At 54.2% G+C, this 15,401-nt stretch overlaps 3 protein-coding genes and 1 long non-coding RNA gene across 6 annotated transcripts in view; 1 reads left to right on the forward strand and 3 right to left on the reverse strand.

Annotated features, from left to right (window-relative positions):
- The window catches only part of ZNF276 (zinc finger protein 276), a 16,787-nt gene extending 5,114 nt beyond the window's left edge, over positions 1 to 11,673 (forward strand). For 2 of the 3 annotated variants that reach the window (XM_023228812.3, XM_023228810.3), the window contains exons 5-11: positions 1,027 to 1,105; positions 2,608 to 2,691; positions 6,230 to 6,340; positions 6,409 to 6,484; positions 6,803 to 6,920; positions 10,928 to 11,027; positions 11,100 to 11,673. In XM_023228812.3, the coding sequence (XP_023084580.1) occupies positions 1,027 to 1,105; positions 2,608 to 2,691; positions 6,230 to 6,340; positions 6,409 to 6,484; positions 6,803 to 6,920; positions 10,928 to 11,027; positions 11,100 to 11,370 (839 nt within the window). In that variant the 3' untranslated portion in view covers positions 11,371 to 11,673. The remainder of the gene's footprint in view (positions 1 to 1,026; positions 1,106 to 2,607; positions 2,692 to 6,229; positions 6,341 to 6,408; positions 6,485 to 6,802; positions 6,921 to 10,927; positions 11,028 to 11,099) is intronic. The other variant, XM_023228811.2, reaches the window with a different exon arrangement.
- Positions 5,235 to 7,954, reverse strand: LOC111553806. The gene is made up of 2 exons (XR_002735068.3): positions 7,057 to 7,954; positions 5,235 to 6,796 (listed from the first exon to the last, which is right to left on the reverse strand). It is a non-coding gene; the product is annotated as an uncharacterized LOC111553806 (long non-coding RNA).
- On the reverse strand, positions 11,609 to 12,460 carry LOC113219761 (Fanconi anemia group A protein-like). The gene is made up of 3 exons (XM_031934481.1): positions 12,237 to 12,460; positions 11,988 to 12,080; positions 11,609 to 11,815 (listed from the first exon to the last, which is right to left on the reverse strand). Exons 1-3 carry the CDS (start codon positions 12,324 to 12,326, stop codon positions 11,708 to 11,710), a joined length of 291 nt encoding a protein of 96 aa, XP_031790341.1. The 5' UTR covers positions 12,327 to 12,460; the 3' UTR covers positions 11,609 to 11,707.
- LOC111553803 (FA complementation group A) overlaps positions 12,321 to 15,401 on the reverse strand; it is a 60,660-nt gene continuing 57,579 nt past the window's right edge. Inside the window, exons 32-34 of the mRNA XM_026447390.2 lie at positions 14,214 to 14,276; positions 12,612 to 13,219; positions 12,321 to 12,393 (exon numbers count right to left, since the gene is read on the reverse strand). Coding sequence (XP_026303175.1) covers positions 13,097 to 13,219; positions 14,214 to 14,276 — 186 coding nt within the window. The 3' untranslated portion in view covers positions 12,321 to 12,393; positions 12,612 to 13,096. The remainder of the gene's footprint in view (positions 12,394 to 12,611; positions 13,220 to 14,213; positions 14,277 to 15,401) is intronic.

Here is a 15,401-nt window from a genome sequence, read left to right on the forward strand (position 1 = left end):
GCTGGAGTGCAGTGGCTGGATCTCAGCTCAATGCAAGCTCCGCCTCCCGGGTTCACGCCATTCTCCTGCCTCAGCCTCCCGAGTAGCTGGGACTACAGGCGCCCGCCACCTCGCCCGGTTAGTTTTTCGTATTCTTTTTTAGTAGAGACGGGGTTTCACCATGTTAGCCAGGATGGTCTCGATCTCCCGACCTCGTGATCCACCCGTCTCGGCCCCCCAAAGTGCTGGGATTACAGGCTTGAGCCACCGCGCCCGGCAGTTTTTTCTTTTTTGAGACGAAGTTTCACTCTGTTGCCCAGGCTGGAGTGCAGTGGTGTGATACCGGTGAGCTGCAACCTCTGCCTCCCAGGGTCAAGCAGTTCTCCTGCCTCAGCCTCCTGAGTAGCTGGGATTACAGGCACCCACCACCATGCCTGGCTAATTTTGTATGTTTTAGAAGAGATGGGGTTTCTCCATGGTGGTCAGGCTGGTCTTGAACTCTCGACTTCAGGTGATCTGCCCGCCCCAGCCTCCTAAAGTGCTGGAATTACAGGCATGAGTTACCATGCCCGGCCCAATTTTTTGTATTTTTAGTAGAGACAGAGTTTCACCGTGTTAGCCTGGTTGGTCTCGATTCTCCTGACCTTGTGATCCGCCCTCATCGGCCTCCCCAAGTGCTGGGATTACTACAGGCATGAGCCACCGTACCTGGCCCAGTAATTTTTTAAATGTCTCAGAACATCCACCAAATCCAGGCTGTCCTAGACGGACTGGATCGGAGTCTGTGGAAGGACCGGGCTTTCTGCTTCTGCTGTTCCTGAGGGTTCGGATGCTTGTTGCTGCCTGTGTGTTTCTGGACGTTGGGCTGGCAGGACAGGATCAGAGGCCGCGTAGCACTCTTGGCAGGGATGGGGCCAAGGTGGGGGAAACTTGCGGGTCAGGGACCCCAGGCTCCTTTCTGGTCATCAGGAGTGGAGTTGTACCCCTGGCAGGTGAGACCTTTCCGTGCTCCATGTTGGTGACAGGACCTTGTTCTTTGTTTCCCAGGGCAGTTGGGTGAGAAGCAGGTCCCATCTTCAACCTCGGATGATCGGGTAAAAGACGAGTTCAGTGACCTTTCTGAGGGGTGAGAGAAGAGTGGGTTTAAATAGCCTAACATTTCTCCTTCAAAAACCAAACAGCCATCACAGGGCCAGCTGCCCATGCCCTGGTCCCAGACTAAGCCATCATAGGGGCCGGCTGTCTGTTCCCTGGTTGGGACGCGCCTCCTCTCGAGGTGGGAGGAGAGGAGGGGCTGGGGAGCTTCTGAGGCTTCTTGTCTCTCATTGGTGGTTTCCTGGGTGCCAGAGGGCACCCCCAGACCTGAGGCAGCTCCAGAGGAGCTTGATAGGGTTTCTGACCTGGAGCAGCCTAGAAGTGAGTTTGTTGAAACCACTCTGTGGCTGGGTCCTTTGTTTCTGCTGCTGTTTTCTCTTTTTAGGGCTGTAGTTTTGTGTTCGCTCCAGCTGTTTCTGGAGTAGAAGAAGCCTGACTTTAGCCCTTGACTATGACACTGTTATGACTTGAAGCAGAGGCTCCGTGAGGAGGTGTTGGAGGAGGACAGGCCTCAGAAGGGACCCCATCAGTGTCTGCAAACTCCCTGGGCCGCCTCTGCCTCTCAGCCAAGTGCCACTCAGGGCAGTTGTGCCAGGCTGGGGTTTGCACCATTTCCACTCTCTCCTGTCAACCTTGGCTGCAACACAGACGCACCTCATCCAGATGAGGACAGCCCAGTTTGGGGAGCAATCCCAGTGGGGTGTCCAGTGATGAAATCGGGCAGGTGCCAGGAGGCACCTGGGCTGGCTAAGGCTGTCCTCAAGACCACCAGGAGACGAAACCACAACTCAGGTTTTAGCATAAAGGCCAAAGTCTTTTTTTTTTTTTTTTTTTTTTTCCTTTGGTGAACTTTTTTTTATAGACTGAGCCTCACTCTGTTGCTCTGGCTGGAGTGCAGTGGCGCCGTCTCAGCATACTGTGACCTGCACCTTCTGCGTTCAAGCGATTCTCCCGCCTCAGCCTCCCCAGTAGCTGGGATTACAGGTGCCCGCCACCACGCCCGGCTAATTTTTGTGTTTTTAGTAGAGACAGGGTTTCCCGGCATTGGCCAGGCTGGTCTTGAACTCCTGACCTCAGGCGATCCACCTGCCTCAGCTTCCGAAAGTGCTGGGATTACAGGCGTGAGCCACCACACCCGGCCACTTTCGTCAGCTTAGAAGTGGCTCATGGCAAACCCATCAGCTGCATAGGGGTTCGCAGTTACGGGGTGAGGTGGTTGATTTTTCAAAGTCTGCTTAGCAGGAAGCCAGCTTGGAGAGCCTCCACCCCGTGGCTGCTGTGGAAAGTGCTCTTTCCAAGTCCAGTGTCCTGGTGCCCGGAGCGCGTGGCTTGTGGGGGTTGTTGGCTTGTGAGCCTGGTCGGTCCTTTGCGTTTGGAAATGAGATTGGAAGTTTGGGGATTTTAGATGTAAGACGTTTTCGGAAGAACTCAGACGTGGACATGGGGGTCCATGTGGTGACCTTCAGGCAGGGGTGTTGGAACCGTTACTGCCCAGGCCCAGGGCTTCGCTGAAGATTCTCTCCTCATTCCTAGAGACGTCTTGAGCGACGACGAAAATGACAAGAAGCAAAACACCCAGTCTTCGGATGAGTCCTTTGAGCCTTACCCAGAAAGGAAGTAAGTGGGCAGCCCGGGATCTGCTGGAGGCATCCGTTGGGTGACCTAGACACCCGCCTGTGCCCCAGGGGCTCTCACTCCCCGCTGTGCGTACCCTCAGTTCCCTCTCTGTGTCCGGATCCCAAGCCCAGTGAAACGTGGCTTCCTTCAGTGAGCTGGGAGGCAGGGGCGGGGCAGGTGAGCAGGTGACAAGGTGGGTCCTCCTGGTGGTTTGCAGCTGGGACCTGGTCTCAGCGCTGTGAAGTGACCAGCAGGCCGGGTTAGGGCTGCCTCAGAGTCCCAGCAGTGGACGGCAGGTGTCTCTGTTGACAAAACCCAGCCTCGTTTGAGAACGAGGCTCTTAGGTCCCTTCTGCCAGTCCTGCTCTGGGTTCACACCCCAGTGTCCCCCCTGGAATTCCCCAGCCCATCGCTTCTGCTTTGTGTGCATCCTGAGGCCCAGGGACCCAGCTCTGTCATCCTCACAGTTATGACTCCATCACTGACGTCCATGGCCAGGCAGCCACGGTCCACTTCCTTGTGGAGTCACTTCTGTGACCTTGTTTTGACTTTGTTTTTAGGGATTTATGTTTTCTCTCTTTGGTTGGAACACAGGCCTTGGTAGTGAGGGCTGGTTTTCACTTGTGCTGTTTTCTTTGCAACCCTGTACCCACGAGTACCCAGAACACTCCCAGGTGGTTGGCGACTGACCCGGTCCCTGTCCTTGAGCATTTCAGTCAGAACAAAGGTCCAGAGGGCAGGCGGCTCTGAGTACCACAGTCCGCCGCTGGAACCCTGCAGTGCAGACTGAGAGGTCAACTGCCCTTTGCCTTGAAGTTCTGATGCTGTTAAGTTCTGAAAAGAGAAACAGGAGCAGAGGAGGAGGCCGGAGAGAGGTCAGAAGCAGAGGGCAGGACTGAGCCAGAGGGGCTGCAGGGGCCTCAGCATGAACAGAAAACTGGGCAGGCCCAGAAAAGGTGCCCGGGGGTCCCAACCCTCAGGTTTGTTCCCAGGAATCATGGCTGGGGTGCCGCCTGGGGCTGCTGATTAGAAGCCCCCACTCCCTGTGACCCCCCCCCAGGTGGAATTCAAATCCCAGGACACCTGAGAATGTTGCTGTGGCTTGCTGCCCAGAGGGTCTGGGGATGCTGGGGAGAGGAGGGCTGGGAGCTGGGATGGGAGGGGCCAGGTGAGCCTTTTCCAGAGGGCAGATTCAGGAGGGGAGGGTCCTCTCTGCTGAGCTCCTGCTGCTGTGACGGGGATGGCACACTCAGACTGTCTCTATCAGACTGTGTCTAGTTCCTCGGGGCCCTGGGAGTGCAGACAGAGGCGTGCTTTGGGACAGAGACACAGGAGACATGTTTCCAGAGACCTCTAGTGAAAGGGGTGACTTTAGTGGGAACCGCTGCGTAGGAGGCAGGACTGGGTGGTAGCGAGCATGGCGTCCTGACTGCGGCGAGTGCCAGGGGCACTTGGTTCCTCAGCTGCTACAGTGAGACCCCCCTGGGAACCCAGAAGGGCCTCTGCACAGCCCCAGCCCATGTGCTGCCTCGCAGTCTTCTCGACTCTGACCTTCGCGTTCTAGCAGGCAAGCTCGCCTGCACCCTCAGCTGGGGCAATGATGTGTTAATGAGGGGTCAGTGGTTCCAGCCAGAGGTGAAGACCGGGGCCTGTGCCCTCATGGGGAAAGAACTGACAAGCAGCAGTGAGGCCTGAGCCCAGCCCACCCCGTCTGCGAGGATCCCTGTCCCAGACACACGGGCACAGAGACTGCGGGTGCTCTGAAGCCTCCTGTGCTGAGGAGGAGAGCGGTCAGTGTGGGAACCGTATGGCCAGCCACTCAGCAAACAAGGGGCCATCCAATCCAGGCAGGCAGGGTAGGTGAGGGACATGTAGCCAGATCATGAAAACCAGTTATCAGGGACAGGGAGAGACGGTGCAGCCTATGCAAAGTCAACACAGTTCTTTTCAATGATTTTTTTTTTTTTTTTTTTTTTTGAGACGGCGTCTCGCTCTGTCGCCCAGGCTGGAGTGCAGTGGTGCGATCTCAGCTCACTGCAAGCTCCACCTCCCGGGTTCAAGCGATTCTCCTGCCTCAGCCTCCTGAGTAGCTGGGATTACAGGTGTGCATCACCACACCCGGCTAAGTTTTATATTTTTAATAGAGACGGGGTTTCCCCATGTTGGCCAGGCTGGTCTCAAGCTCCTGACCTCAGGTGATCTGCCCACCTCAGCCTCCCAAAGTGCTGGGATTACAGACGTGAGCCCCCGTACCCAGCCTCAGTGCACTCTTTAAAGAGAAGGGCAGTTAGCGACAGGGTCTCATGCTCTTGCCCAGGCTGGGGTGCATTGGTACGATCATGGTGATGGCAGCCTTGTGCGCTCAAGCGAGCCTCTCACCTCAGCCTCCCAGAGTGCTGGGATTGCCAGTGAGAGCCACTGGACTCGGCAGTGTAAATTACTTTTTTCATGCTTTTGCATATGGATTGTTCTCTTAATTTCCTTTTTAGATTGTTCATTGATAACACATAGAAACATAATTGGGTTTTGTGTCTGGATTTTACACTCTGCAGCTTTGCTGAAATCATTTATTAGGGTTTTTCTGTATGTGGATCTTTAGGGTTTTCTACATACAAGGTCATGTCATTTGTGAATAGGGAGAATTTTTGTTTTCCTTGCCCAGTTACTCTGGCCAGGGCCTCCAGTGCTGTGCTGAGAACAGAGGTGAGAGAACCCGTGTCTTTTCCTCATCCTGGAGGAAGAGCTTTCAGTCTTTCACAATCGAGTGTGGCGTCTGCTGTGGGTTTCACGTCCAGGCTTTATCATGGTGAAGTTCCCTTCTTTTCCTGAGGGATTTCCTTCCCTATCCTTATCTGGATCCAAAAAGGAACCACAAGTGTCTCTCTCCTCTAAATCTCCAATAGATGTACACTGGACGCTGCTGCATTTGCTGGTCCCTCAGGGACTTGCCAGACCAACTAAAGTGCGTGACCCCCAAGTTTTGGAGGACAAGGTCTCCTGCCCACCATGGTCCCAGCCAGCAGCTCCAGGAACACAGGCTGGGCTCCCTACAGCGGGGGCAGGGCTGAGAGATGCCGGGGTGGCAGCTGCTCACCTTGTGCTTCCGGGGGAACAGCACCTGTTCTTCCAAAGCCCCGGCTGGTGGCTTGAGCTTGGAATCAAGCTGTCCTGTTTTCAGAGAGTGGATCTGAGCTTTTTCCTAGCATTTAAGGTCATTTTGATAAAGGGGTAGCCCCTTTGTTCTGCCGTCTTTCCTGATATCTCCAGTGTTGGGTTTTATGTGTAGCACAGGATGAAGCTTCAGTTCTCAGAACTCACCCCTGCTGTGCCCTGCGCCTTGCCCTCTGCTGTGTTCGCCTCTGAGGCCTCCTGTCCAGAGTTGCTCTGGTTTTGGTGGCTTCAGGTAGATTTCGAGGGTCAGTCAGCACAGAAGCAACTCAGGGAAGCTTCAAAAAAACCATCTCTCATGTTGGAGAGACAAGAAACCTTTTTCAAATGGAGATCAGAAACCACTGAATCTGGGAACCTCTTTTTTTCAGGGTCTCTGGTAAGAAGAGTGAAAGCAAAGAAGCCAAGAAGTCTGAAGAACCCAGAATTCGGAAGAAGCCGGGACCCAAGCCCGGATGGAAGAAGCAGCTTCGCTGTGAGAGGTGAGGCCTGGAGCCCGAGGCGCGCCCTGCCTGTCGGGGCCGGGCTCCATGCCTGCTCTTCGTTGCAGGGAGGAGCTCCCCACCATCTACAAGTGTCCTTACCAGGGCTGCACAGCTGTGTACCGAGGCGCGGACGGCATGAAGGTGAGCACGGGCTGCGCTTGACCCAGGCCCCGCAGCTGTCAGTGTGAGCCTGGGGGAGGCACCGGGTGTTTCTGCAGAGCCTGACTCAGACTTGTGCCCAAGGTGACCGGAGATCTGGGGTAGATGTGGGGCCAGACTTTCACTTGGGACACCCCCTGGGGGTCTGGAAGTGTCTTGGAGTGAAGCTGTGGAGGAACCAGTGGTGGAGCTGGAGGAGCCGGATCTGCCTTCCAGGGGCATCAGCTGCCACCCGCTGAGGGCCCATGCTGCGTGGCCCGGGTGAGGCTCTGCGGGTCTCTCACTGAGTCTCTCCTGCAGAAGCACATCAAGGAGCACCATGAGGAGGTCCGGGAGCGGCCCTGCCCCCACCCTGGCTGCAACAAGGTTTTCATGATCGACCGCTACCTGCAGCGGCACGTGAAGCTCATCCACACAGGTACTGCTGTCGTCAGCCTCACCCGCGCGGTGACAGCCAGGGGCACGTGACCTGCTTTCCCGTCTTCCTGATACCCATCCCCGCCCCAAGAGTTGGGGATCATGTGCAGGTGGCTGATGGGGCCTCGGGTACTCACAGTCACGCAGGTGGATGAGGGCTAGAGTAGGGCATCCGTGTGAATCTGCCCTTTCCTGTGATGGGAGGAATTCCTGACTTCCCCAGGATCTAGGCAGTTTGTCAGAACCGACAGCCAAGCAATCTTGGTGTCCCTTTGCAAATTGGTCACTTTAGTTTTTAATTTTTTTTGAGACGAAGTCTTGCTCTGTTGCCCAGGCTGGAGTGCAGTGGCGCCATCTTGGCTTACAACTTCCGCCTCCAGGGTTCAAGTGACTCTTCTGCCTCAGCCTCCCGAGTAGCTGGGATTATAGGCTCCTGCAACCACGCCTGCTAATTTTTGTAATTTTTGGCAGAGACAGGGTTTCACCATGTTGGCCAGGCCAATCTCTTTAACTCCTGACCTCAAGTGATCCACCCACCTCGGCCTCCCAAAGTATAGAGATGACAAGTGTGAGCACCACACCTGGCCCAAACAAGTGTCTCTTAAAAGGGAAGGCGGGAGGTGGAAGGCATGAAGGCATGCCACCTCTGGGGAGCGGCCCGTGTGGACAGGCGGGAGGCACGTGTGGTTCTGCTGCTTCACGTGTGTGTAGCTCGTCTCATTAAGACCGGAGGTGGATGGGGGAATTGTGACTGAGGGTGCTGTCCCTGTGCCCGTCTTATTTTTCACAATTTCTGTAATGTACAAGTTACTTTTATAATCCAACAAGGATATGTTTTCAAAATGACAAACTTGGCTGGGCACAGTGGCTCACACTGTAATCCCAGCACTTTGGGAGGCCAAGGTGGGTGGATCAGCTGAGGTCAGCAGTTCGAGACCAGCCTGGCCAACATGGTAAAACGCCATCTTTACTAAAAATGCAAAAATTAGCTGGGCGTGGTGGCGCACGCCTGTAGGCACAGCTACTTGGGAAGCTGAGGTGGGAGAATTGCTTGAACCCAGGAAGTGAAGGTTGCAATGAGCTGAGATCACACCACTACACTCCAGCCTGGGCAACAGTGAGACACTGTCTCAAAAAAAAAGAAAAAAAACTTGTTTGAACTGCGTGGACCTACGTATAGGTGGTCAGGGACTCGAATCCCTGGTATTCAGAGGGCTGCCTTTTCAGAAGTGCAGGTTCTGTAGGGTCTCTGCAGGGCTAACTTTGGGGCTTGAGTATGAGCAGATTTTGGTAAGGGTTGGGGCGCGGGGGGGAACCAGCTGAGGACAACTGTATGTTGATCCTTAAATAGTTTTCCTTGGTTTTGAACTTATTACAGAATTAATAAGAATTATTTATTCTTATTTGAATTTACTACAGAAAGTCTTTTTTCATTGGGATTTTTTACTGCTGGATCATCTCCTGACATATGTGGGTTGTTATTTTTTTGGGTTCTCCCACATCTCTCCTGATGGCAGCAGTTCCTTGTGTTTGGTTCTTCAGACTCTGCATCTGTCCACTCACTGATGGTCACAACCAGCAGTTCCTTAAAAACCTGAAATCAGGCCGGGCGCAGTGGCTCACGCCTGTAATCCCAGCACTTGGGAGGCTGAGGCAGGAGGATTGCTTGAGGCCAGGAGTTTGAGACCAGCCTGGGCAACATAGTAAGACTGTCTCTACCAAAGATTTTGTTTTAATTTAGTGATTGAGACAGAGTCTCACTCTTATTGCCCAGGCTTGAGTGCAGTGGCACGATCTTGGCTCACTGTAACCTCCGCCTCCCTAGTTCAAGTGATTCTCCTGCCTCAGCCTCCCGAGTAGCTGGGATTACAGGCATCCGCTGCCACGCTGGGTTTTTTTTTTTTTTTTTTTTTTAAGCGGAGTCTCGCTCTGTCGCCCAGGTTGGAGTGCAGCGGCACAATCTCAGGTCACTGCAAGCTCCACTTCTCGAGTTAAAGCCATTCTCCTGCCTCAGCCTCCTGAGTAGCTGGGATTGCAGGCACCTGCCACCTCGCCCGGCTAATTTTTCATATTTTAACTAGAGATGGGGTTTCACCGTGTTAGTTAGGATGGTCTCGATCTCCTGACCTCGTGATCCACCTGCCTCGGCCTCCCAAAGTGTTGGGATGACAGGCGTGAGCCACCGTGACGCCCAGGTAATTTTTATATTTTTAGTAGAGGCGGGTTTTGCTGTGTTGGCCGGGCTGGTCTCGAGTTCCTGACCTCAGGTAATTTGCCGGCCTCAGCCTCCCAAAGTGCTGGGATTACAGGCATGAGCCACCATTCCCAGCCCCATTTTTTTTTTTTCCGGGACAGTGTGTTGCCCAGGCTGGAGTGTAGTGGTACAATCTCAGCTCACTGCAACCTCTGCCTCCTGGGTTCATGCAATTCCCCTGCCTCTACCTCCCGGGTAGCTTGGACTACAGGCACCCGCCACCACGCCCAGCTAATTTTTTATTTTTAGTATAGACGGGGTTTCACTATGTCGGCCAGGCTGATCTTGAACTGACGCCATGATCCGCCTGCCTTGGCCTCCCAAAGTGCTGGGATTGAGCTGTGAGCCACTGCACCAGCCCCCCAGGGTGGTGCACACCTGTGGCCCCAGCTGCTTGAGCGGTTGAGGCAGGAGGATCACTTAAGCCTGGGAGTTCCAGGCGATGGTGAGCCATGATTGTACCATTGCTCTCCAACCTGGGCAACAGAACAAGACTGTCTCAAAAAGAAAAAAAAAAAAAAAGTCGCTCGAACCTGGGGGGTAAGGGTTCCAGGGAGCTGGGATTGGGCTATTGCAGTCCAGCCTGGGCAACAGACTGAAACTCAAGTCCAAAAAAAAAAAAAAAAAAAAAAAAACAGGGTCGAGTAAAATGTCAAGGTAGAGTTTCCCTCTGCAGGGAAAAGTCTGTCTTGTGAAGTGTTTTGGGGCTTGACAGCTGTGGAGGCCGCATAGGGTGAATGGGTCTGACTAGAAAGTGGTATCTCTTTGTTCGAGGGTGTGAGAAAGGTTTCCAGAGCGAGTACAGCCTTGCATAACCCCGGCCCTTGGGTGTGGACCCCTCTCATATGGAGATGAATTCTAGAGAACAGCCATACCTGTGACAGTCAGTGATCTATACAGCCGTAGTGGTATGGTGTCCTTTAAGAATTTGGAGGCCAGGCACAGTGGCTCATGCGTGTAATCCCAGCACTTTGGGAGACCGAGGCAGGCGGATCACGAGGTCAGGAGTTCAAGACCAGCCTGGCCAATATGATGAAACCCTATCTCTACTAAAAAAACAAAAATCAGCTGGGCATGGTGGCGGGCGCCTGTAGTCCCAGCTACTCGGGAGGCAGAGGTTGCAGTGAGCCGAGACTGTGCCACTGCACTGCAGCCTGGGTAACAGAGCGAGACTTCATCTCAAAAAAAAAATTTGTGTTTAAGGAAACAGATCTCTGAAGTTTCTTTAAAAATCATCCTCACGGCCGGGCGCGGTGGCTCAAGCCTGTAATCCCAGCACTTTGGGAGGCCGAGACGGGCGGATCACGAGGTCAGGAGATCGAGACCATCCTGGCTAACACGGTGAAACCCCGTCTCTACTAACAAATACAAAAAACTAGCCGGGCGAGGTGGCGGCGCCTGTGGTCCCAGCTACTCGGGAGGCAGAGGCGGGAGAATGGCGTAAACCTGGGAGGCGGAGCTTGCAGTGAGCTGAGATCCGGCCACTGCACTCCAGCCCGGGTGACATAGCGAGACTCCGTCTCAAAAAAAAAAAAATCATCCTCACATGCACACGGCTGATGAAGCCATATGACAGTGTATATCAAGCGGTTTAAAGATCTTAATAAATGCGGCTCTCAGAGGCCCCTTGCTTGGGCCCACTGTATGGTGTGCGGAAACTTCTTCCGGGCTGTGATGTTTTACGTTGTCATCGGCGTCCCCCCCGGGAGGTTGGAGCATCAGGGGCCTGGACTCACTGGATTCTCCTCTCTCAGAGGTGCGGAACTACATCTGTGACGAGTGTGGACAAACCTTCAAGCAGCGGAAGCACCTTCTCGTCCACCAAATGCGACATTCAGGAGCCAAGCCTTTGCAGTAAGTGTGAGCCAGGCCCTCCCCAGGGCTGTGGCTGGCCCATGCACCTTCTTACCTGCCTCTGTCCCCCAGGTGTGAGGTCTGTGGGTTCCAGTGCAGGCAGCGGGCGTCCCTCAAGTACCACATGACCAAACACAAGGCTGAGACTGAGCTGGACTTTGCCTGTGACCAGTGTGGCCGGCGGTTCGAGAAGGCCCACAACCTCAACGTACACATGTCCATGGTGCACCCGCTGACACAGACCCAGGACAAGGCCCTGCCCCTGGAGGCGGAGCCACCACCTGGGCCACCGAGCCCCTCTGTGACCACAGAGGACCAAGCGGTGAAGCCAGAACCCACCTGAGGACAGCAGTGGGGATGAGCACCTCTAGCAGCCTGGACGCTGCAATGGCCGTGTCAGCCTCACCCTTCATGCGCACCTGCATGGGAGGGTCGGAGGGTGCTGCCTGCCCTTGGTGTATAGCTCAAGTAGCCTTCCTCTGCTCTGGGACCAGTGGTTTATTTTCTTACAAATACTGAGTGACTTGGGGCCAGACAGTTTATAAACAATTGATTCCTTTTCCCCACTAAAGCAATCGAGGAGATTTGTAATCCACTTTTTAGTGCAACAAGAGCTCCGTGTTATGCTTGTAATAAATTATTTACAAAGGAGCTGGGCTGGTGTGCAGTGGCAGGTCCTCTCAGAAGAGATGAGGCTCCTGGTACAGGTCGGCGTCAGGAGCAGCCTGCTGCCTGCTCCGGAGGGCAGTGCTCACCTCTGGGTCGCAGTCCCCACGATCAGCCAGCAGCTGTGAGAGGAGCAGGTCCTCAGCCCATGCCGTCCACTGGGCCTCAGACCACAGGGAAGGGGCTCTGGCTAAAAGAGTGGCGTTGCACTGCCAGCCGGGCGGACACATGGCCCAGGCAGCTGTGATTTTTTCATGTCCCCCGCATGGCCCAAGGTGGGTATCTTGACGTTACCTCTCCCATGTGTGAGAAGCTCTTTTTCGGGCACCGAGGTATTAACTGCAGCAGAAAAAGACGAGCTTTTGTTATCAATTCCACAGGGTTGTGCTAGAGAGAAAACAGGCAAAGTCACAGGTTAGAAGACACTGAAACAGGGCTGGTGTGTCCCCCATAATCTGCATTCTGTGTTGGAACATTCTTTGGCAGAAGGAGCCTCAGGCTGCGGGGAGCTCCCCTGGAGATGGGACTGGCCCTTGCACCTGCCTGACCCTGGAGCTCCAGGCTCCTGCCGGCTGGACGTGAAACTGTGCTTGTGTCCCCAGCCACGAAGAGCTGGACCAGCTTCAGGTACATGTCAACAGCAACACGCAGAAAGGCCTCTTCCCTGATGGCCGCGTCTTCGTGGAAGTGGGAGAGAAGACTAGAAGTAAAGACATGGTGACGCGTGGCTGCAGACTGCTGGAAAGGTAGCGAGTGAGGCCAAGGGATACTGCTCATCTGTGCAGCAGAGGCACAGGCAACCCTTCCCATCTGGTGGGAGAGCAAGAGCTGCTAAGATGGGGGTCTGGGAAACACTGCCCCTGCCCTGACCATGCACGGCTGTGCCCTGCTCCCTGAGCAGCCTGTAGGTGAAGGTACCTGTAGAACGTGAAGGGCAGCAGCCTGGTATGCTGATCCGGGGCCACGCGGAGGAGGAGTCGCCCCAGCCTGAGGTCTGCAACAGCAAGAGGTGGCTCAGGCAACTCTGGACGTCTCCGCCTGTTACCAGTGCTGGGGGACACCCCTGGGGGTTGGGACGTGTACCCTGGGAGGCCTGGCTGTGGGGGTGGTGCAGGGTGAACAGCCTGAGCCAAGGATACCCGGGCACCCGTCAGCAGCTGGGAGAGGATGGGGGTGTGGGGCAGAGAGAGGCAGTCCCCACGATAGGCCATTGGTCCTGGGGGTTGACCAGTGAGCCAGTAAATTATCTTACACGTTTGTACTTAATCTGTCCCAACTGAAATGGAGCCATAAACTTAGCAAAAAGATAAAGTCATAAAAATGAATGAGTGAACTTCCAGGAGGGCTAGTCCTTAACCATTTGAAAGTTGCCTCTGAAAAGAGCAGCCCTCCGCGTCCGCGCCTCAGCAGTGTTCCTCACCACTCTCTGTCAACTGAAAGAGCGCCAGCCAGGATATCTTCCTCTTCTCTAAACACTCGAGGACTGCAGCACAAACATCTAAAGCCTTCGATGGGTCCGTGGCACTCTGTAAACCGCAGGAGAGCAACCCTTAGAATGGCCGACCTGCTGTGCTTCCGTGGGTAGGAGGGCACAGCCCTCAGCACAGAAGAAGGCATTTCTTCTTTGCTTATTCAAAGTCTTAAAACTGGTGACAACCTATGGAAGATAACACTGGGCTTCTGGACAGAAGAGGCTCAGGGAGGAGGCCGGGGCTTCAAGCACCCACACCAAGGCTGCTGCACCATGTCCTGAAATAAGGCATTAAAAGAAAGGCCCTGCCGGGCGCGGTGGCTCACGCCTGTAATCCCAGCACTCTGGAAGGCCAAGATGGACGGATCACGAGATCAGGAGATCAAGACCATCCTGGCCAACACGGTGAAACCCCATCTCTACTAAAACTACAAAAAACTAGCCGGGCGAGGTGGCAGGTGCCTGTAGTCCCAGCTACTCGGGAGGCTGAGGCAGGAGAATGGCGTGAACCCGGAAGGTGGAGCTTTCAGTGAGCCGGGATCGCGCCACTGCACTCCAGCCCAGGCGACTGAGCAAGACTCCGTCTCAAAAAAAAAAAAAAAAAAAGCCCACAGGCTGGATGCAGTGGCTCATGTCTGTAATCCCAACCCTGTGGGAGGCCGAAGTGGGCGGATCACTGAGGCCAGTTCAAGACCAGCCTGGCAATATGGTGAAACCCCATCTCTACTAAAAATACAAAAATTAGCCGGGTGTGGTGGCGCACGCCTATAATCCCAGCTACTCAGGAGGCTGGTGCAGGAGAATCACTTGAACCCAGGAGGCAGAGGTTGCAGTGAGCTGAGATCACATCACTGCACTCCAGCCTGTACAACAGAGCGAGACTCCCATCTCAAAAAAAAAAATGCTCACGGCGTGGGAGTTCTCACACTTCCGCAAACACAAGGAGTTCCTGAGCCACTCGGGAAACCCTGACTTGGAAACTGGCTGCCTGGTGCCCCTGCCTGGCCCACAGTTGGAGAAGACACCTTGGCTGGTAAGGTCTGACTTACATTTGAGGTCAGATGTGACGAGAGCAGGCCCATCAAGGAGAAGAAGAAAAGGAAAACCAATAGCTGCAAATAAAAACGTGCACTTTTTACTACATTAAAATTACCTGTGCTCTGTCATTCTAAATAAGGCCAACATGTTCCTCTTTAATTGAAATTTTTTACATCTAGGCCATAAATCCTTTAAGTGGATCTTAGAAAACTTTCCAGTCACTTTTAGAGAGACAGTTTAATTGAGAATTAATTACTACTGGCTGGGTCATTTCATACTTGCCTTTAAACAAAGCTAGAAACAGTTTGAAAAAGTGACAAGAGCCAGAAGGAAGACTGCTGCAGTCTCCTTGGCTGTACGCAGTCCCAACTCACCATCATCTCCCTGCAAGGCCTCCTGTCAGAAGTGTTTGTAAAATCCTTGAAGATAAACCCACAGGCTCCATCCTCACCCAGGGCCTGACTGGGCAGGGTCTCTGTGGACACTGTCCTCTCCACACACGAGGGCCTTAAGGCCCTGGAGCCACTGAAATCCCTTCTAACAAAACTACACAAGAAGCCTGAAGACACACCTAGAAGAATCCCTATAGGGTTGTTATAATCACCAAAACCCTGGGCACTGCTGTCGGTACAGCTTTCAGCTGGTGTAAGTCGTGCTGACACGGCACCTATGCGTTGAGGATCTCGGGCTGAGCACAGGGGTGCTCACTCCAGCTCTCCTGTGGGATGCTTGTTTCCGTCCCTGTTCTACACACACTGCCCTGGGCTCCCTGCACAGAGGGCTGTGGGTGTCACTGGTCTTGCGGGGGCTGTCAGGCTTCCCAGGGCGCAGCAACCAGGTGGGTCTTAGCCCAGCGTGGTCCCTGGCCGGGAACTCAGAGCAGCCTCCTCTCCCACTCCTTTCCCCAGCAGACAGTTGCGTCCTTGCTGCCTCTTGTCCCCAGCACCCCAGCTCTGAGCTGTCTCACTGCAAGCTTATCTGGGGCTGTCCCTCGGCAAGTGAATTGGAGCTACTGCAGCACGAACACAGAAGGCACCACTTGAAGCTGACAGTTTTTACACTGGGCTGTGATGAGGATAAAAATAAGCTGAAGAAAAGTACTTCAAGCCTGGGCAACACAGTCAGACCCCCATCTCTGTTTTACTTTTTATTTATTTTTTATTTTTTTTGAGACAGAGTCTCGCTCTGTTGCCCAGGCT

The sequence above is a fragment of the Piliocolobus tephrosceles genome, chromosome 17 (genome assembly GCF_002776525.5).
Source record: "Piliocolobus tephrosceles isolate RC106 chromosome 17, ASM277652v3, whole genome shotgun sequence".
Lineage (NCBI taxonomy): Eukaryota > Metazoa > Chordata > Mammalia > Primates > Cercopithecidae > Piliocolobus > Piliocolobus tephrosceles.